This window comes from Coloeus monedula (genome assembly GCF_965178545.1).
Source record: "Coloeus monedula genome assembly, chromosome: Z".
In the NCBI taxonomy this organism is placed as follows: Eukaryota; Metazoa; Chordata; class Aves; order Passeriformes; family Corvidae; genus Coloeus; species Coloeus monedula.
In genome coordinates this window covers 18,453,111-18,474,173 of record NC_138822.1, presented here as the reverse complement: position 1 = coordinate 18,474,173, position 21,063 = coordinate 18,453,111, and the positions used below count along the sequence as shown (strand labels likewise).

The following is a 21,063-nucleotide window of genomic DNA, read 5'->3' as shown; positions in this document are numbered from 1 at the left end:
GGCCCATCATTTGCATGGCACATTCTGGAATTAGAACAAACATAGCAGCTCTGTACAAAATAGAATAAATCAAACCTGTGGCAATACTTTTAACATTGTTAGACAAAAGTAGTGGATAAGATTTTTGCATGGACTACAAACAATTTTGAAAGTCTCTCTGTCCTGGATTGCAGCAGTATTCCCCTAACGAGCACTCCTGATGTTGTAATTTGGATTCTCTTTGGCTGGCTCTTTTTAATGGGGGGAGGAGGAGAGTAGGAGAAGGAAGAAAGCACTAGAGTAAACAAGAAAAATGCAGGCATTTACTATAAATTATTATTAAAATAGCAGCAGATTGAAGAGACCGTTCGAAGTCACTTTTAATGTGGCCTGGGGCAAGAAGCAACGTGTAACGTCAGGATGGTGTAGTTAAAGAAACTTTCTTGAAGTAATAAGATATTATTCAACTCCCTGGATGTTTCTACTGATGAACAGAGCAATCCTCTGAAATTCATAGTTCACAGATTTCAGTATTTTCCCCATCAGTGAAGAAGTAAACAATTCTAGCAAGGCCACTTAATATTTGGGGAGGGGAGGGGGGCAAGTTTCAATATTTATCAGCCTGGTAAGCTGGTAAGGTTGCTTAGACATTTGATTTTAAAATTTTAAAACACTTTCACATCCTTTGGGTTCATTGTGGGTCAAAATTGGAAGGTGCCTATATACTCATAAATAGGGTGATGAAAGCATTAAAAATATCCAGATTTTTTTTAATTGTTTGTTATTTGGTTACACTTATTTGTTTCTGCTTTATTTAGAACTGTGAGTGTAGGAAAACATTCCTCAGTTTCTTCTGATTTTGAACAAATCAGCTTGTATTGTAAAAGTGCTATCCATTTTTATGTGAGAAGTTTTCATCAAAGGCAAAAAGCTATTCAGTGACAGAGCTGTTCAATTATGCACTTTGGTCTCTTCATTATTTCCCACACCTGCTTTGGAAGGGTGCAGCTGGGGGAAGAGTCATGACACAGAAACTTGCAAGCATCCTTTCCCAAGCCCTCCGCCCAATGCAAAGTAAAAGTGAGCAGTGCCCATGCCATTACAGTAATTACAGCAAGGAAACTAATTCTTCCTGAGCTCTGTCTCCACTTCAGGCCTGAAACCCACAGAGGGTTGAATTACTGGTTTTTTACAACTGTTTCCTGGACAGGAAAGAGGAAGGGTTAGTTATGTAGCAGGAAAGGCCCAGCAGGAAACTGTAAGTGGGAGTCAGGAAGGAAAAATCAGCATGGAAAGAGATTGTGAAAAAGGAAACAAGGGATGCAAAAAGTCAATACATTTACAGGTGTCAGGATGCAATGTTTGAAAGCTGAATGAGGTTAATTTGTATAATTGAAGTTAAAACTCCAGTCATTTACTATTTTCTAAAGCCTAAGTTCAGGACATAATGTCTGGACTTTATCCAATGGTCTGCAGGTATCAGAGTGGTTGGGTTTTTCAGCTACCTGAGATTGGCATGTCGTTATACTAACAGAATTTTCTTCAGTAAAGCATTTCACTAGAATTAAGTATTCTGTGGCTTGTGTTAAAGCAAGGCTATAATGTAAAACAGATGAGTCAAGTTTGCATACATGTTAATATTGTGCTTGGAAATATTTTACAATATATTACTGCAAGTATTACAAAAATTACTTCATTTCTCCGAAAATAATTAAAATGTTCAAATGAACACGTTTCATGTTACACATGAAAGGCAGTGCAGATTCCTCAGGGGCGAGGCAGAGCACATGAAAACTCTGGTTTTATGGAAGCCTAGCATTACCAGCGTGGAGCACTGGGACACCGGCGCCGATCAAACAGGCACCTGGCACCGCAGAGCCCTGCTTGGAGTGAGGCTCCAGAAAAGGCAGTGCAGGGGTGGGTAACGAGACTCGTGCTGAGTAAGGAACCACGATCATGCAGCGTTCTGCTCCGCTGTCAGTGAACCTGCTGATGGGATCAGGTGCTGTGGTCTGAACTCTGAGCCCTGCAGCCGTGCTGGCAGCCGCGCAGGTGAATGGGCGGATGGAGTGGGAAGTGAGAAGTGAGATACCCCAGGTTACTGTACCAAGGAGACAGGAGTGCTTGGGACTCTGCATACTCAGATGGGGTGGCCAACTGTCCCATAGCCAAATCTTCTCTCAGCTTACAAACAGAATTCTAATTTCTCAAATTTCTCTTTCTGGTTTCCTCAGAGTAATTGTTCTAAAATGCCCTTAATTAACGGGGGGGGGGGGGGGGGGGAGGGGAGAATATTGGAAAATTAATGTCATAGTTTAAAGATGAAAGATGTTCAATGATGTGCCGTGGAATGACTTCTGCATTTTGGACATAGGTCACACATTTTCTTATGCAGCTGAAGATGTGACAATTAAGTGGTGGCTTAGCTCTCCATAAGTAAAGCAAGAAATGAGTATTCCCATGTTATTTAAAAACTGTACCCACAACAGAACATTCAAAAGAGAAAAACTTCTGCAAAGCTTCTGGACAAGCTGAACTGCAACGGGTATATAGAATAGATCATTTCTGTGTAGGAAATCTTATTTGGCCATCACTGGGTGGCATAAACCAACAGAGATTACCCAGTTGTAAGCAAGTAGAGCTGGAGAAATATTTTTTGTCTTCTTAGCTAATTTTTTTTTCCAGATTAAATTCTATGGTTTTTTGGGGGAAAAAAAATGGGATAATAGAATTGGAACCAGAATTGGAGCTGAGTTTTTGATCTCATTGGTCTAAGGTTTGAAAAATGCTTTTCAAAATTTTCTCATTACTTCAAAATATATTATTTCTTCTGTTTTCAGCACAAAAAAGGACAACAGGTTTCATCAAATGATACTGTGATTGTTCCATCACTGGTGAAATCATTATGGCTTTCGGTTCTGTGCTGTATTGGACTTTGTAGATCTGACTCAATATATGAGCAAACTAATGTTTCCACACAAACAGAGATGTAAGTCCCAGATTGAGTGCTGGTAGCAAGAGGTATTGAACAGTCCAGTTTCTGCTGGGTGAAGGCTGAGGGCACAGAGCTCCACACTCACAGCAGTGCACTGACAGTGTTTTGAATGTCCACATGAAACTGCTGCTTGGACCAGTGTGGAAATTAGCACCACCTCAAAATGATCTGCAAAGTGATGCTTACTGAGAAACAAAGAACTGCATATTCTCAGCCTGTTCCAGTAATAAAATGTGGTTTTGTAAATAGGAAGGACTGGTGACACCATGTGTCCAGAAACAATGGAGTTGCTGGTAAAAAAAGCAGTGTTGCTTGTATTTGACTTCGTAATTTTTTTTTTTTTTTTTGGTGAGTTGAAAATTTTTGGAGGGGTCATGTAGTCCTGTATCCCATATGGTTACAATATTTCTGCATGTAGTAGGTAGGATCTATGTGTAGTGCCCACAAAGTACCAAAATCACACATAATGTAATATGATTGCCAGAACAGACATCCACAATTGAATTTCAGGCTCAGTGAACCAAGTTCAGAAGGACTTTCTTGAGAAGATGCAATGGGTGGTACTGGAAGTACGGATTTGTTGCCACACAATAAAATTTTATGTATGGCATCAGCAAACTTTGTTTTCCATGAAATCAGTAGAAAACCCCCATTGATATCAGTAGGAACTGAGACAGTGCTGAGCACTTTAGAAATTCCTCATTTAACCTTTTTGATGGAGATGGGGGGAAGCTAGCTGTAGTGCTGTGCAAAATTTACTAAGATGATTTGTATATGTAAGCTGCTTGCTTCCATTATTTTCTTGAAGAGCTAATTATGAAGATACATAGAACCAGTAGGACTGAGGCTAGAAAGACATAAACTGAACCCATGCTTATAAATGCAGATTACCCATCACTGCACCTGAAGGCATGTTAAAACACAAGCAGGGAAAACTATTTCACCATGTTTTCTCTCCCCTTGCTTCAGTTCTACAACATTAATACTGAGAACATTGTGATTCTGATGCATTTGCGAAAGAAACAGGTGGTGTCTCTGCTGCATACATGTCCCTTTACCTGGTATAGTAATGACTTGATAATCTCCCCCACTGTTTCTAGGCATGCAGTCAAGAGTCCTTAACAGCAGAAAGTCATTATGAGTATGTCCTAGAGGGGCTTGAGACAGTGCAGTGCTCAGCAATAAATGTCTACTCTTTAATTTACTTTCATGGACTTCCTTTTCCGTTTTTATCACATCCCTCTCAATCAATAAAAAAAGAACAGGTTTTCACCATTAAAGAAATAATATGCAAGCTTTCTTGTAGGATTAAACATTTCAATAACTTCATTTGCACAGCCACTAATTACCACGAGAGTACCATGGTATTTTGTATTATGTATGCAGACAGGCAGCTTACTCACACCAGGCATGTCTCCTGCAATTTTTGAGGGAAATATCTTGATACCCATGGCACATAACACACAATAACAAGAACTGCAGCCTGCAAAATCTGTGATTCCAAGCATAAACTTCTGGGAGGGCGAATGTCAATGCCATTGTTATGTGGAAGATATTGCCTTGGCAGGCAGGATGTTATAAATATTTAAATATTTCTGCAAAAACTACTGAAAAAATAAGATTCATTCCCATTTTGCATTTTTTTGTTTCAAATTTTGTTCCCAGCACCTTGTGGTCAAAATGAAACCAGAGAAGATGGCAAAATAATCCAGCTACCTCCCTGCAAAACAGGAGCATGGATCGTTCCTGCCATCATGGCCTGTTACCTCTTGGTAGCAAACATTCTTTTGGTGAATCTCCTCATTGCAGTTTTCAAGTGAGTGAAACATTGCAAAGTATAGACTTGGGGAGGGTGCACATTGTTCACAGCCTATGAAGACTGCTGAGCTTTGGCTTTGGCTGGGAAATATATTCCGAGGATGTAAGGGGGAGAGGGAAAGAGGCTTGTCCCAGGAAACGAGGGAAATGCCAAGTTTTTCACACTGTGCTCATTTCCAAGGACAGACACCTAATGGGAACCAAGGCAAAGAAGCCAAAAAAAGTTCCGTTATGGCATCATTCACTCTCAACAGGGAAAACAAGAGTAAAAATACTTCCCCATCTCAGTGGGTTGTTTTAAGACTCGGGGGTTGTACAGCACAGACATACACAGTCATAAGGTACTTCAAAAAGGCTGATTACCACTCTGCTTTGCCCAAACACAAACTTACTCTTTTGTTCTGCTTCCTGTTTTTGTGACAAGGAAACATTTGCCAATATTATTGAAATGTATCTAGTTATGATGTTGTCGTATCATCTTTGGCACAAAGTACCCAAAACCATTTTCAGCCTGGTGTCATTTTCCTCTTCTTGCCTTCTAGCAACACATTTTTCGAAGTCAAATCTATATCGAACCAAGTTTGGAAATTTCAAAGGTACCAGCTTATCATGACGTTCCACGAAAGACCTGTTCTACCACCACCTCTGATCATTTTCAGCCACATGACGATGATATTTCAACACCTCTGCTGCAGATGGAAGAAGCATGAAAGTGACCCAGATGAGAGAGACTATGGATTGAGTAAGACTTAGATAATGCACAGAGGGGATTTTCCAGTGCCTTTCATAATGGCTAGTGTTTGACATGCATGAAGTCAAAGTCCAGCACCTTGATAGCCTTCCCAGCAAAACAACAACTTTTACCTTCAAAAACCGTACCTGAATAAGTTCGTTTTACCTGATTTTCCCAACCCTTCGTTCTCTTTGGAATGTTAAGGAGGCTGGGTTTTTCTGGAAATTCTTTGGGGTTGTTGCCCAGTTTGTTCCTTCAAAGCAAAATGTTTGTTTTGCTGTTACTAGGGGTCAGTTGTTGCTGGAATTTGTCTCACTTCATCACACTTCCAGCTTTATTTTTGAAAATACAGAGAGAGCATTCCTACTTTTTGAGCAAACAGCACGTACTTCCCCTGAGCACACTTTTTGCCTAGACAAGCTGCGAGATGGTGCAAAGCAATTTTGTGTACACATTCTCTCCTTGACTCTGATTCAGATTGGAGAAGTGGTTTCTCAACATGCTTTAAATGAAGTCCCATAACCATGATGGAAAACCTGCCAGATTATTTTGATAACACTTTCCTCTTCTCCATCTAATTCTTCAAGGCAGAATATCTCTACCTTGCCCAATGTACATGCCAGAGCTAAGGGATGTGCAACTCTTCCCAGCATTAGCCCATGCCACAGCCCATTTCTCTGTGAGGAGGGAGCAGGAGTCACGTGTGGCACTGGAGATGCAACCAGATGGCTCTCCTCCCACTCCCATCACACTGCTGCTGGCAGATGTCAGTTCTTGCCACATCAGACAGACACCTGTACTCCCAGACTCTTTCCTAGTAGTCTGCTAATCTCATTACATATCTGTTAGGTTACAGGTGGGCTTTGGCTACCACCATCTGTCCAGGACCTGACCAGCAGCTGTGTTTAGCTCTCATATAATCAAAACATATTCATGTTTGCTCAGCATTTGCCTGCTTAACTGCTTCTATCTCCAGAATCATATATAACTAAAGCCACTAATTCCATAATTAGCAGCATCTATCTGCTTTCGTATCAAAATGCCAGATAAATTTGAAGCTTTCTTTTGAAAGTTTAGTCCATGAATTTTACAAATAAGAGTGTAGTTAATTTCACATGTTAATATTTGCCAAATTTGTATTTCTCAATTTTTTCCCACAGAACTTTTCATAACTGAGGATGAATTAAAAAAGGTCCATGACTTTGAAGAGCAGTGCATAGAAGAGTATTTCAGAGAAAAGGATGACAGATTCAATTCCTCCAATGATGAAAGAATCCGTGTCACTTCAGAAAGGTGCACTTTTTTGTTTGTTCTCATAAGTTGATCTGGAAATGTGTTTCTGTCACCAGTCTCACTCTTCCTTTTTTTTTTTCTTTGAAAAGGGAAATGAAGTAGTTTCGGTAAGTCTTAATTTAAAAATAAAGTGATAAAATGTGATGAGTTTATTTTCTCTTTTTCTGGGGTTTTTTTTCTGAAGTTAATGTGTTCAAGGCCAAGCTGGATGTGGCTCTGAGGAACCTGGTCTAGGGGAAGGTGTCCCTTCCCATGGCAGGAAGGCTAGAACTAAATGATCTTTATGGTACCTTCCAACCCAAATCATTGTATGGTAAGTTTTGTAAAGGGACCTTTTATCCAGTTGTAATAAAATATAACCGATGCAGTGAGAGGCACCAATTCTGCTTACACTTCAGTTCCTAAAGCAGAACTTTAGGGCACAAGGTGTCAGAACAAAATGGAAGAGTAAATTAGAGTTCCTCAATGAAAACCATGACTTTAGGGTTTATCTGTGAGCCTTTCAGATAGGGAGCAAGCCTTGTTTCAGGACAGCCTGGCTAGGTAAGCTAGTTTCATTGGGACCAATGGCGACATGGATTTTAAATGGAACAAGACATTTCACCTACAGCAATGTGCAGAGGAAAAGAGCAATACAGTAATTAAGTGGAAGTTGCCAGTCTTCATATTCACCAGTCCTAAAAATTTCTAGGTCTGTTGTTCTGCTGTGGTGCTCACATGCTTTCATGGAAAACTGCTGAGCTCATTTTTAGAGGACAGAGTTTGTGTTTGATTCATAGCACTTTTGCCAATAAATATTTTAGGGTAATATCCTGTCAGATATTTATAAAATTTATGAACCAGTGAATACTCCAATCCCTGAAAACTCCATTTTAATTTGGATGACAGAAGTCAGGCAAGTTGTCATTTTCATCATTTACACAGATGTAACACTCTTCTCCTTATACATAATCTTCCAGCACTGCCCCTGATTCAGCTATGCCTAAACTATGTTTTCTGTAGGCAAGGAAACATGCTGTTAATTTGGTTTGGAAATAAATCTATCCCAGAGCAGGATTAGAAGATACAGTATCAATTAAATATCTGCATTACTGAAAACAAAAGCAGTCCTAAAACATACATTTTTAAAAACTGTATTAGAAGGGAAGTTGGTAAGGCATGGAATGGTTACCTCATAAAGGATGGCCAAGTAATCCAGCATTACTGGGTCTGGAAGAGACAAATGAGGGATGAAATTATAGAGGTCTATATAACTATGAGTGCAAGGCAAAGGTGAGCAGAAATCCATTATTTGCTGTCACACCCAGAACAAGATATAGGGGAGCAACAGAAAAATTTTTCAGGATCCTGGGTTCAAAATGAACAGAAAAATATGTGATCTTTTTTTCATGCAGTAAGTAGTGTAACACAACAAATTTTGAAAGCTGGAGAGGTCTAAAAGAAGCTGATGATGTCAGCTAAAAGGCTACATGCATTCAAACAAGACTAGACAAGCTTATGAAAGAGAAATCCAGTAAGGACTGCTAAATGCATAGAGATCATGTTGAGCATATAAAGTTACTGAGCAGAAAAGGTTTAGAGACTGGAGAATATGTAGGGGGAAGAATTAGACATACTTCAAAGTAAGACAGTAGCTAAATTGGTCTGTGGTCCAACTGACTACCTTTTTTTCTTGTGTTCTGATAGTCTAGTGGCCACAGAACTGTCCTGAAAATCATAGATGCAGGTTCAAATCTCTGAGTATAGGTGTTTTCTTTTGGTGGCCAAGGAAGGAAGAGGTATGTTTGAAGACCTGTAAATAAGAAGTAATCTAGCTGGGTCCTCCCCTACATCATGCAAGTGTTGTAAGTCCTTGAAAATGAAAACAGTCTGCCTTTTCACTCTGTGCTAGCCCTATTTTATAGGAAAAGAGCCCTTACCTCTAATTTAGATGAAAAACTTAAAGCACCTTGTTTCAGAATGAAGTTCATGAATATGAATCCTAAATGAAGACAAGCACCTGAGCCTCACAGAGAAATAGCTCTTTAAAAATCCATTTACCTTAGTCAGTAGTTTAATGTGGAGACTAGTGTGCCCCAGCTCTGTAACAGAGATACAAGCAGTGACCCTGTGGGGTACAGAGGTCACTCCCAGGCCCAAGTACACTAATAGGGCTTTCAGCAATGAAATCCCAGCTGAATGCAGTTCTTATAATAGGTCTGAGGAATATTTAAAATATGCTAGAGGAGTCATGGCTATCTGAGTATCATACATAAACACATTTTAGAAACAGGATGCCTGGGTCTGTTATTTTGCCTGCAGTCATGGCCAAGTCCTCTTAAATCTAAAACACTTGTATTGGTTCCAGCCAGGACAGGGTTAATTTTGTTAATTTTTGCAGTAGCCAGCAGGGGGTGTGAGGACCCTGAGGTTGTTTGATACTACCTAATGTCATTGCCAGGGGCAGGGGAAAGGGACTCTTGCTTCTTGAAGAGGAGGGCTTCCTTCTGGTCGAGAAAACATGGTGGATGGAACAGTCTGGTATTGCTTGTTACCAGGGCCTTTTCACTGTAAATAATTTCTTCTTACACCTTTTGTTGTCATTTTCTTGCTGTTACTGTTTGTTTTCTTATCTCATTGCTATTTCCAGTAAGTTGTTCTTATCTCAGCCTGTGATCTTTGCCTTTTGTGCCTCCAGTTGGAGCAGGGGAGGGGAAGTGGCAGCATGGTTTCTAAATTGCAGAATACCATTCCTAAACCATGACAACACTAAAAGTATTTTTTGTAACCTGTGGAACGTTCAAATATATAAAATCCAGATTTGCCCTTTAGAGTTTCCTTATAGAGTTAACATTGCACAAGTAACAAGATGCAGAACAAAGAAAGCAGAGAAGATGCAAAGCTACAGTTTCTCTTCCAACATCCATTCATTATAGCCTATAGAAATAGACCAAGTATAATAACCATGTTAAAGCCATGAGATACCAGTTTAGTCATCTGTCCAATTAAGTCAGCTTTATGTGGTATAAAATTGAACCAGAAAACCCCACAAATGTGAGTGAAGTTCTTCCTAAAGACCTTTCATTTTCAAGAAGCTGAGCATGCTGTTAGGCTCAAGAGGAAAGGGCTAGGACAAGCCCTGTGTGACATAACTGCACCTGGACCTGCACCTGGACCAGTCACTGCCTTCCCTCGCCCCTATGCATGTGTGATAATGCTCCCCCCTTGTTTGAGCAGCTCCTACTTGCAGCTGGGTTCATCAAAGTGCCCCAGGTCCTGTTAGGAGAAGGAGCAGCTGCACACCCTGCTTACAAAGCCCAGTGTACCTGGAAGAAGGAATAGGGGGCTAGCACTGGAAGGGAAATGTAAGATGGGAACAGAGTCTTGCTTCGAGTCTCGATGGGTCCCAGAGACAGGTTAGGGGCTCAGGAAATAAAACAAGAAGAGATCCTGTTTCCTGATGCATTGACCTGGGTGTCAGTGAACAATTTCACTATGCAGTCAGTGGCTGTGCTGGGGCAGGACCACGGTGTCTTGTCTGATTCACCTGCAACAAGCTGCTGTTTATACTCTCACCTTGGAATAGTCCACCCTCGCATTGTGTGGGCCTGCTTCAGTTCAAGAATCTCTTAACTTCTCTTGTAACAAGGGACACCACAGATGTCTCCAGATTTGATGTCACCAGACAGAATCCCTCCTTTACCTGATCATTTCACATTCAGAAATTAAAAGCGTAGGACAGCACTTGATGTTTGTCTTTCCTTGACCTCAAGTACTAAGCAACTCAGAGGGGTAGCTGTTGCTGGGAGAGTGGGAACTACAGGCAAAGTTTATTAAAGAAGCCCTGCTGCTGACTCTGATGGGAAGAAAGAACTCCACTGTGTATTTAAACTCCTTCACAGAAAGGGGGTTAAATGAAGGTCAGTCCTTCCTTAGCCTTAGATTTTGGCAGCAGTTTAAACTTAAGGAATCACCTTCTCTGGCAAGTTCTAATGATGGCAAATCAGGTATATTTATATTTAAATGAATTATTTATTAAACAGACAAAAGATAACAGATGAGAAATCTTAATCGGAATTAGTTACTCCAAAGTATATGAGTAAAAGAACTCCTAGTAGATTACAGCATAAAACAGTGCACTATATCAAGGTACCTATATTAAAGCTAGCAAAAGAAGCAGTATTGATTAGGAGTTGAATGTAACTTACCACCAAAATGAAGGTAATGGACCTAGGTGCCTTCACTTTAACCCCTGGGGAGTAACCACGAAGTAGGCTCCTACTCACGGGAGAAACTCCACACATTTCCAGGAAAACGTATACAAGATTTCTGTATTGCGAAGGTTTTGTGTGGCTTTTATAGTCACAAAGTGAGTGGCTGTCAGTCAGAAATTCAGCCTATCTTGCCAGATCTCACTTCAACAGTAAGATTTTTATTGGCAGTTGGGAGATGCCAACTAGTGTTGACCCCATGGCATCAAAATCATTCAATACAAGACAGTTTGTGCTGTTTCAGTTGTCTGACTGGCTAACAAACTACAGATAAGCTCTTGTGGGGGGTGAGATGCTCTGCTACAGTAGCCCACTAGCTGGGATCTCACACAGGCATGTAGAAGTAGCATCGGGTTACTGATACATATCAGAGGGAGTTATGGACTAAGTGGAAAAATATAAAGCAGTACAAGGCTGTAAGGCGTTTTCCTTGAATCTATTTATCAAAGCAGGCATGGTGAATCTCCTGGAGACCTGTGAGGAAAGCAAAGTTGGACAAATTCACTTCATTGCAGTGAAAGAATCACATTTTTGGAGAATCTTTCTTTCTAATTACTGTATTACATCTTGACCAGCACAAAGCATGCATAATATGATCGAAAAAGACTGCACTATTTTTCTTGATCTGGCATGAAGCCGCTGAAACAATCACTTTAGTAAGCATTTGTTCCATGTGGACAGGTCTCAATTCTTTTCATACCTGTGCAAAATCTCTTGTTGATTTCAAAAGGAGCAGAGTAACATCATAACAGTATTTGAAAAGCAGATAAGCTGGTTAGAGCAGATATTATTAGGTCATCTTTGGTACTCTGTTGTATCCATTAGTACAGCACTTTATAATCTGCAGTGCAATTACACTTACAGCATCCGTGTGGATGATGACATAGCTATTATCTTGATTTCAGAGCTGGCAGGCTGAAGTGCACAGAAATAGCTTTATATTGGTAAAAGGGACCTACCAGGCCCACCCCCACATGAAAAATGACAGCAGGAAAGGTCTGTGACTCTGGTGGCATCTCTCTGTGGGCATAAAGAGTTAACTGGTCTTAGGCTCCAGTGGGAATGCAGCCATGACAACCCAACTTCCTTAGCCTGCAAAAACCACTGCACCTGGGAAAACTGGCTGGCTGCTTGCATCAGCACTTACCAAAAGATGTCAAAGAGGGCAAAGTACCCTGTTACAGGCTTGATAACTGCTGTCTGTTTTATTTTTAAAAAGCATTCCACCATCACCTATCACAAGCTCAGTGGTATCTCTGTAAGTGACTTTCATGTCAACAGCCTTTGTGGCCGCTGAAAAAGATTTTGAAATATAAATGATGTCCTAGAAATGGACATAGGTCCACAAAGAGACTTGTGAACCTAATTCTAGCATTCGATTAAGAGGTCTACTTCTAAAAAGAGTGCCTTACTCCCATTAAGGAATTATTTAATTAAATTATTGATGAACTGATGTGCAAAGGTTAAAAATAAATAAGCCAAAATGAATGCCAGCAAAAGTCATAATCTCCCAAACTGTAATTAAAAAGGCATATCACAAGTAATATAAAATCTTTGCCAGGTTCTGAGTTACTGAACATTATCCTGGTAAAGTCCACATTTGTTCCACTATTAGAAATTTTTGAGCTTCAGCAGCACACCTTGATGCATGTTTTACGTGTAGCCTCCTCTTTTTCTCTTCTCATTCTGTTAGTATGGCTTTGCACTTTCTAATACATTGAATAAATCTTGCTGCAAGGAAAAGCACAGGTGCAAAGGAGACATCATAGATGGGTATTGTGAGGTTTGCTAAAAGGTTTATACTTGCTCCTGAATACACATGGAGAAAAAAATCCAAAGCAAACCTTGGGCATTCTTACTTTGAAATAGTGTTTTAATTCAAAACTATTCCTAAAGGAAATACAGGTCTGGCTGTCTATTCACTGAGTACAAGAATATTCTCCCAAGAATATGGGGAAATAGAAAAACTCACTTACTAAAACATTTTAAGGACCAGAATATGGCTGCATGTCTCCAGACCATATCCTTCTATGTTCACAGTGTTTGGCTGATGTGATTTTATGATGTTTCTAATAGGTTCACTCCCAGAACATGGTGCTGTTCTGTATGATGAATGATTACAGAACTGAACATCAAATTAATGCAAGAGAATATCACTAATAGAATAAATATTTGTTAAACATTCTGGAGTTGCCAAATGCAATATATATAACTAAGGATGACAAAGCTAATATCTTTGGGATTGGAGGAGACCATCATCTTTCAAGCTTTCCTTTCATGAATAAAATTAGATAGTCAGGTCTCATGAAGTGTAAACACATTTGTATTTTTCAGTTACCTATGCATATCTCTGGTTAAACCCAGTCTCCAAATCCAGACTGCTCTGTCCTTATCTTGTTACGTTCCTCTATAAATTTTCCACTACTATCAATGCAATCACATTTGTCATCACTTCCATAGCAACAGACCATGTAACTCAAAAGTCTCACTTTGCCTTGTCTGACGCTCTGTGCCACTGACAGCAGCTGCTAGATCACATTCAGGGAAGGCAGAACAAATACAGGAACATGTATCAGTGAGGTTTTATTCTAGGTTCTCCTTGTGATGCATTAGTTGTGTTCAGTAGCATTGTGTAGTCCTCACATGAATGTAGGACACAAAACTTATCTCACTATGGACAGTTCTACTCGTATACCAACTGGCTATGTTGGTATTAAAAACTATTTCACTTGTGCCGAAGCAGGAAAGAAAACACAAATCAAAACAAAACAACAACAAAAAACAACAATAACAACAACAAAAACAACAACAACAACAAAACCAACAACAACAAAACACCAAGACCATAACCGGATTATCCTGTTAGCTTTAAAGAATGTTACAAATTCATCCCAGTTCTTGGTAACTGTTGCTGGGGTGAAAGGTTTTTTACCAGATGTAATCTGAGCTGTAATTCTCCAGTAAAATCCAGTAAAATTTTTCCTTATGTCTGACAGCCCTAAAATTGTAATGTTTTATCTGTTCATCATCTTGGAGCAATTGTTGTAGAACCTGAATGTGGGGTGAAGGACTCAATTATTGGCTAATAAATACTTCAGAAATATAATTGCTTTTATAAAATAGCAGTTCGGATAAGTAATAACATGAGTGAAAATCCAACTGCTTCCCATATAAACTGCTCTCACTATGGAATTACATCCTGTGCTTGCAATAACATTAATCTGTTTTGTTGGAGAAGTTGGTAGAACTAGAAACAGGCTGGTGTCTAAATGATAATGAGTAGAATGAGATTCCTTGAAGCTACCAGTTCATTTCTTAGCAGTGATTACTTGATCATTCATCTATTGAAGAGTGATGATAGCAATAGAGTTACTGCTGCACATTTCATTTGTTGTGCTTGTGCCTTCAGAACTCACAGACTTCAGCAGGAAAAGCCTGTATTTCCCAGGAATATGAAACTTGCTGTAGGGAGCCAAGTCACACTCCTTCCTTGCCTTTCCTCTCCTGTGTGGGCACGTTCTGTTTTTCATCACCACAAGGTAGTCAGACTTCAGTGTTTTACCAGGGAAAGTTCTGAGCACTAGGTAACAAGGCATTAATGCTGTCCAATATTCATTCTTTATTAAAATCTTTCCTTCTGTACAAATAAGGGCAAGTTACAGTGTTGTCAGTTCCAAATCACTTGTCTTGTTGAAAAAGTAACTAGCAGTAGTAGAAGATGATATTTACCTCATCAGAAATCCTGGCAATGATCTGTGTGCCTATCAACTATGACAGTGTGCGTAATAATATTTGAGCATGAATTGCACTAACTGGCATAGAGTAAGAGACCTGTGAAGAAAAAGTGTGGAAATCATGCCATTTGTTATCTTTTGTGTCTTTGATCATTTTGCAGTGTCTACAGCAATGGGGAAAACCAGAATTATAACCTACCAGACAAAGATAACTCCATGAGCTTGTTGCTTTTAGTACTTTTTCAACAGAAAGAGGAAGTCCCAGCCTGTCACTACCAACAGAGAAAATAATTGTGCTAAAGGCAATTTCATCATGTAAAATTTTCAGACTCCCATAAATCCTTCAGAAGACAAGTTTTAGAAGTCAGAAAATTGAAGTGGTTAAAAGCCACTGGCATAAATTTGTACACAATTCCCTAAAAATTGAAAATATTTTAAAATGTGACAGATCAATGGTCTAGAAAAGACGTGCTTTAATTAAAAATACTGAATCTTATTACCTTTTACTTATTATTGCCTATTAATATTCTAATCTAACTTTTTATTTATATATTATGATAGCAAATGAAAAATAACTTTAAAATCCATCATTCAATCTGTAAGCTATTAACACAGGCTACCCAAAGCACAGTCACAGTAATGGAGGAATCTTAGAGCACGTACCCTATTGCAGGCTGTATTTGGCTTGATCAGTGTTTCTCCTCTTTGCAGTTTTCATGCATATTTAACTTGATATTATATAAATTCAATAAAATAGATGATATATTTTTCTATAAATCTGAGCTGAAAATTAATCAGAGAACAAATAAACTATCTCCTTAGATCCACATAGCACGAGGTAGTGAGAATCCGGGGTGAACCCCAGGAAAAGAATATAACACTGCCTATCTTCTATGGCACATTGCCTTCTTTCCTTACTTCATTTAGCTCTGCATTTAACTGTGATGGTCCTGCCTGTGGCACAAGTGGGGACAACATCATGCTATAAGTGTTATTCATTCATAATAACCTACTCAGAAGTTTTGGAAGCAGAGAGGCACTAATTCATAGTAACATTTATGTAATAAGTCCTGTCCCTGAAATGAGGCACACCCAAACCCCCCTCCACATTATACAGCTGATGCCCCTGTTTTAACCCACTGTAGCAGTTTCCTGAGTGCGTGGTATTTTTTTTGCAAAACCTCTTTTAGCAGGATTTTGAAGCAGATAAAGTGGTATACATTGCCTTTGGGGTTTGAGACATATTTGTTTCCAGCTGGTTTGGTGACCTATTAGCTGAACATCACTGCTTTGTAGAAATTAACCTGTTTAATTCTTCCCTTTTTAAAGGGTGGAGAACATGGCCATGCGACTGGAAGAAGTAAATGAGAGAGAGCACTGCATGAAGGCCTCTCTGCAGACCGTTGACATCAGGCTTGCTCAGCTGGAAGACATGATGGGACGAATGGTGACTGCCTTAGAAAAAATGACTGGCATTGAGAGAGGTGAGACGACTAAGATACGATCCAGGACCTCATCCGACTGTACTGATGCAGCCTACATTGTGAGGCAGAGCAGCTTCAACAGTCAGGAAGGAAATGCCTACAAGCTTCAAGAGAGCATTGATCCCACAGGAGAGGAGTCCATGTCCCCAACATCACCTACAATCACACCCCGCATGCGAAGCCACTCCTTCTATGCAACAAATATGAAGGACAAGTGTGGGTTGGAAAAGTTGGAATGCATTTTTAAGGAAAGATCTCCGAGCCTGCATCGGGCAATCAGTTCCCACTCAATTGCAAAAGAAGGAAAGGCTCCATTAGCCCCTACCAGCACTTTGTCAATTGCCCCAGACTCCAGAAGACCTTCATCTTGTATAGACATCTATGTTTCTGCCATGGATGAGATGCATTCTGACACAGAACCTCTCGAGAGCACCATAAATATTCTTGGTCCTGAAGATGCAGCTCTGCCAGCTCACATAGCCTCTTCCCTTTTAGCTAATAGTGCATACATTAGCAGTACACCTGGTGAAAAGATCTCTGGCAGGAGTCTTGATTATGAAGAAACCTCTGGAATAGAAACAAGAGCACTTTCCTCAGACTATTCACAAATCACAGACTGCCAAATCCCGTGGGATTCAGACCCTCCCTTGTATCATACTTTAGAGCGATCTAAAAGCAGTCGTTACCTGGCTACAACTCCATTTATTCTGGAGGAAACACCAATTGTGAAATCTCACAGCTTCATGTTCTCTCCTCGAAGCTACTTCAGCAGCCTTGGCGTCCCGGTCAAAACAGCAGAGTACACAAGTATTACAGATTGCATAGACACAAGGTGCGTGAGTGCTCCCCAGGCCATTGCAGAGAGGGCCAGTTTCCCTGGAAGTCTCAGGGGCAAAGTGGAAGACTTGGGAAGCTGCCACCCAGAGAGAGAAGCTGAACTAACCCACCCAAGCTCTGATCATGAGGATATTGAGGTCAAAGACAAGAAGGGAATCCCCTTATCTCCTCAAGACAGCAGTGCTACACCAACTCTGCCCAACAGCATCCCACTTCCAAAAATAGAGCGAGCCAACAGCTACTCTGCAGAGGAGTCCAACATATTGTATACCCAGCACACACGGAAGAGCTACTCCATCAGCGATAGACTTGACAGACAGAGAAATACAACAGGCCTGCGGAACCCCTTGGAGAGGAGTAAGTCCTCAAGGCCAGAGAGCAGAGGGGACAACCTGTCCATGAGGAGACTGTCAAGAACAGGAGCTTTCTGCAGCTTTGAAAGCAAACACAGCTAGGCTTAGACAAAGCTCACCAGCTGTCTAAGGGACATCTGCTCTTCAGTCTGTTTTTCTTAGCAGAATTTTAAAAAACCCCTCACATCACCCTGTGTCGAGTCCAATTGGCATTAGCCAGCAGTCAAGAGAGCACATTTTCAATCTCAGCATCACCACTGAGGTACTGCATCTTGACCCAGCTGACATTTGCACTTAAGAAAAAAGGGAGGGAGGAAAGCTTTACAAAAACTTCAGTAAACAAGAGGAATAACAAGCCCCGTTTATGAAGTCAGAAGAAATAAATGAATAGGTCCAGATACCTGCCTTTTATTAGAGGGCGTCCTAAGGTCATTTATCACTATTCAAGTTTTTAAGATGCAGGAATTAACTGGCAAAAAAGGGATGTAAAAAGTAGATGTTCCAAATTTCAATCACAACTTCTTTTTCATCTATGTCACCATTGTGATGACTGGTGAAAAGCATTTGTTGTTTCTGTAGGAGCTGGCAGCAAACAAACCTAAAGTCTCCCAAGTCCCTTGCATCCCACACTTGTGGAAATGAAGAAAGATGAACACAATAACAGCTATAAATGTTCACTTGTCTCCTTTTGTATCAACTTCTAGTGCCACAGAAAGTTTATATTTTCAAGAGCGGAAAGGGAAATTAATTGCCTTTTTTACTGCTTAAGTGGAAGAACTTAAATGGAAGAAGAATTTATGTTAAAGTATCAGGTGATTTCCTGTATAAAACAGGCATTCTAGATTCTAGCACAGCTGAGCAAGCTCAGGATGAATGTAATTAAGTGGAATAGTATATATTTATTTTTTTACCACATTTGTCATCAATATGTTGTCTCACTAAATCAAAGGATGTGATGATACAATAAGAACAGGATGATCAGAGCAGAGCATAGTAATAGTGTTCAGTTCTCACTGCTCAGTTTAATTATGTGTATAAATTGGGGAGATTTATCCACCATGCTGCTACCAGGTTCTTCTTGCTGTTTCATTTGAGCTGCCGATTTTTCACATCATCCCCCCACCTAAAAATATACACTTTTTTTTCATGTGAACATAGCTGTATTTGGACTTTTTAAAGTACACAAGATTTATCAAGAAGTCTGAATTCAGATTCATGTAATGAGACTGAAGCTGCTTAAAGAAAAGTATTTTTAGCAGAGGATGGAAAACACTAGAATTTCTATATGCTTCTAAGGTAAATAAAAGAACCAAAGTGAAACTGCAAGTGTCTGTAAACATCAAAAGCCATCAGTTGTGAGTAGGCATCCACCGTTCATGAGCGTATCACACAATGACCATTCGTAGTAGGAGAAAGTGTGTCTGAACGGTAGTGCAGTTGATGGGTTTTGGTTGAAGACAGTTGTTACTCCACTGACCCCACCCACGTTCCAAGGGTCCACATTGTCAGCCAGAGTTTCAAACTTCTCATGAGAAGGTGTACAGTTGTCATAGGTGGAAGGGTATACAGAAGACTGGAAAAGGGTGGAGAAGCATAAACTGCAACTGAAAAAAAAATTCAGATTCCTTTATGAAGGCACAACTTTTAAGCTTTTAAAAAGTTCACACTAGTACTATTAAAAGTATCTCAACAATTACCAATATCTGTGTAGAACCAGCTCCTTTTTGTTATTAAAAATGAACATTTGTGAGTGGGGTACATATTTCACATTATTTAAATGGAAATAATCTTTCAAAGGCAGCTTTGAGAATACAAGCTGATGTTTTCCCACTGAGTCCTCACCCTGGGAGACTCTGAGCACCATCTGAGGATTGAGTCCAAAAGGCCACTAATCCAGACAGAAAAATAACTACTCAGCCTCAAGAAAAGAGGTAAAGAAGGTGAAAACATGTCGTTAACAACTCACTGCATTGGAAGGTTCAGGAAACAAAGAAATGCAGCAAGGGGATGTTAAGAACAATGTGTTTCATACTTCCTGCACCAACATGTTCCTTGCTTTCTTCTGTTTGGTCAGGCTTTCAATGAACTAAACTCCACCAAGACACCGTGTTTATGCAATTGCCTTGCAGCCCATGTGCAGCATTACGGTCACGTGGCGATACCAAGAAAGGTCAGAAACCTTTCTGTGCATTATGAAGCATGCTTGTGGCAGGCTGATTGTTGAACAATAGCAAAATGCCCAAGGGCAAAGGAACTTGTATTTATCAATATGCTTCAAATGTGCCAACCTTCTGTTAGCAGCCTTTTCCTAAGGCTTCTCCAAATCTATCTATCTATCTATCTATGGAGAATAGAGGGGGATATTCTTACTTTGTTTTCTTTGTTACTTTTATGAATGTCTGCTAAAACTGTTGTGGACTCTTTCATCTTCATCGTATTACAGCGTTAGTGAATTAGTTCAAGGCATAGGGCTCTCCTCTGGGGTAGATTTCATTGGTTAGTTTGTCAGGGTAAAGACATTTGCCAAACCCAGAAGCTGTATAAATGTTTAGGATACAGCACCTTATTGATCTGGAGCACACTTTCCAGGTGAAATAGAACACTTTACTGACCTCTTAAAATTTGCCATTATTTATAAAATGTAAATGCAGATGTTAAAAGTGTGATTGCAAGATGTCAGAACACTACTTTTCCTGAATGTTTCCCATTTATTCTACAATGTGGTGTCTACAGAGTATATTATGATGGATGTTAGGCTATTTTATTTTCACCTGGTTTTTACACATTGCATCAAACTGCTCCTTTTTGAATTTGATGATAAAACACCCATTTCTTGCAATGGGACCAGACTTTCCATTCTCAATACTATGACCATTTAGTGAGATAAAAGTCTCATCATCTATCATCATGTAGCTATAGCATGTGCCATATGACGTATTCTGTATCAAAGGATAGCTTATGAAATAGACACATATATAGTTGTGACATGTGGTAATATTAGTGAACGTTACAGGACAGTTTTAATATCTCATTACATGGTCTTGTTTGTAAATCTGTAACATTCAATAAAATAGCACATGTTGCATCAAACATTAAGTTCCACTATCCAATTATTAGCTTACATATGGAATATGCATTACTGGTCACAGTGTGTAAGTTTGATATGTTCCACACATTTCTTTGTATAGCTCCACTTAAATGTCTGTATGAGCTGGTGTATGAAGCTCTAATGAGCCACTGTGGGCTACGACAGATGAGTTGTGATGGTGTGAAAGATGAACTGGCATGTTATGCAAAAGATTATAAGATAAATGAACTTTAATAATCTTTTAAAACTCAACTGAGCTTAGCTGTTTGTTTACATATGCTGGTTGACTGAGGAAGCAGTGTGCAGTATTTTATAAATATTTTCCTATAGTAATCCATTCTGTTGTTTCCAGTTTAAGTGATTCTATTCTACAGTTGGGGTATACACTTGTCCTAGGTATTGTATTATAGCACATTATTCTTTCACAATAACAATGTGATATGACTGAAGTAGTTTCTCTTCCTTACAGTCCAGTCTTTTTTTGTGTCAAAGAAAGTGC

The 21,063-nt window shown here is 39.7% G+C and overlaps 1 protein-coding gene across 5 annotated transcripts in view; it reads left to right on the top strand.

Moving 5' to 3' along the window:
* The window catches only part of TRPM3 (transient receptor potential cation channel subfamily M member 3), a gene marked incomplete at both ends in the record, with an annotated part of 386,193 nt that extends 368,615 nt beyond the window's left edge, over positions 1-17,578 (top strand). For all 5 annotated transcript variants that reach the window (XM_082301542.1, XM_082301543.1, XM_082301544.1 and 2 more), the window contains 4 exons: positions 4,640-4,790; positions 5,335-5,534; positions 6,686-6,818; positions 16,132-17,578. In XM_082301542.1, the coding sequence (XP_082157668.1) occupies positions 4,640-4,790; positions 5,335-5,534; positions 6,686-6,818; positions 16,132-17,578 (1,931 nt within the window). The remainder of the gene's footprint in view (positions 1-4,639; positions 4,791-5,334; positions 5,535-6,685; positions 6,819-16,131) is intronic.
* Between the last annotated feature and the right edge of the window lie 3,485 nt (positions 17,579-21,063).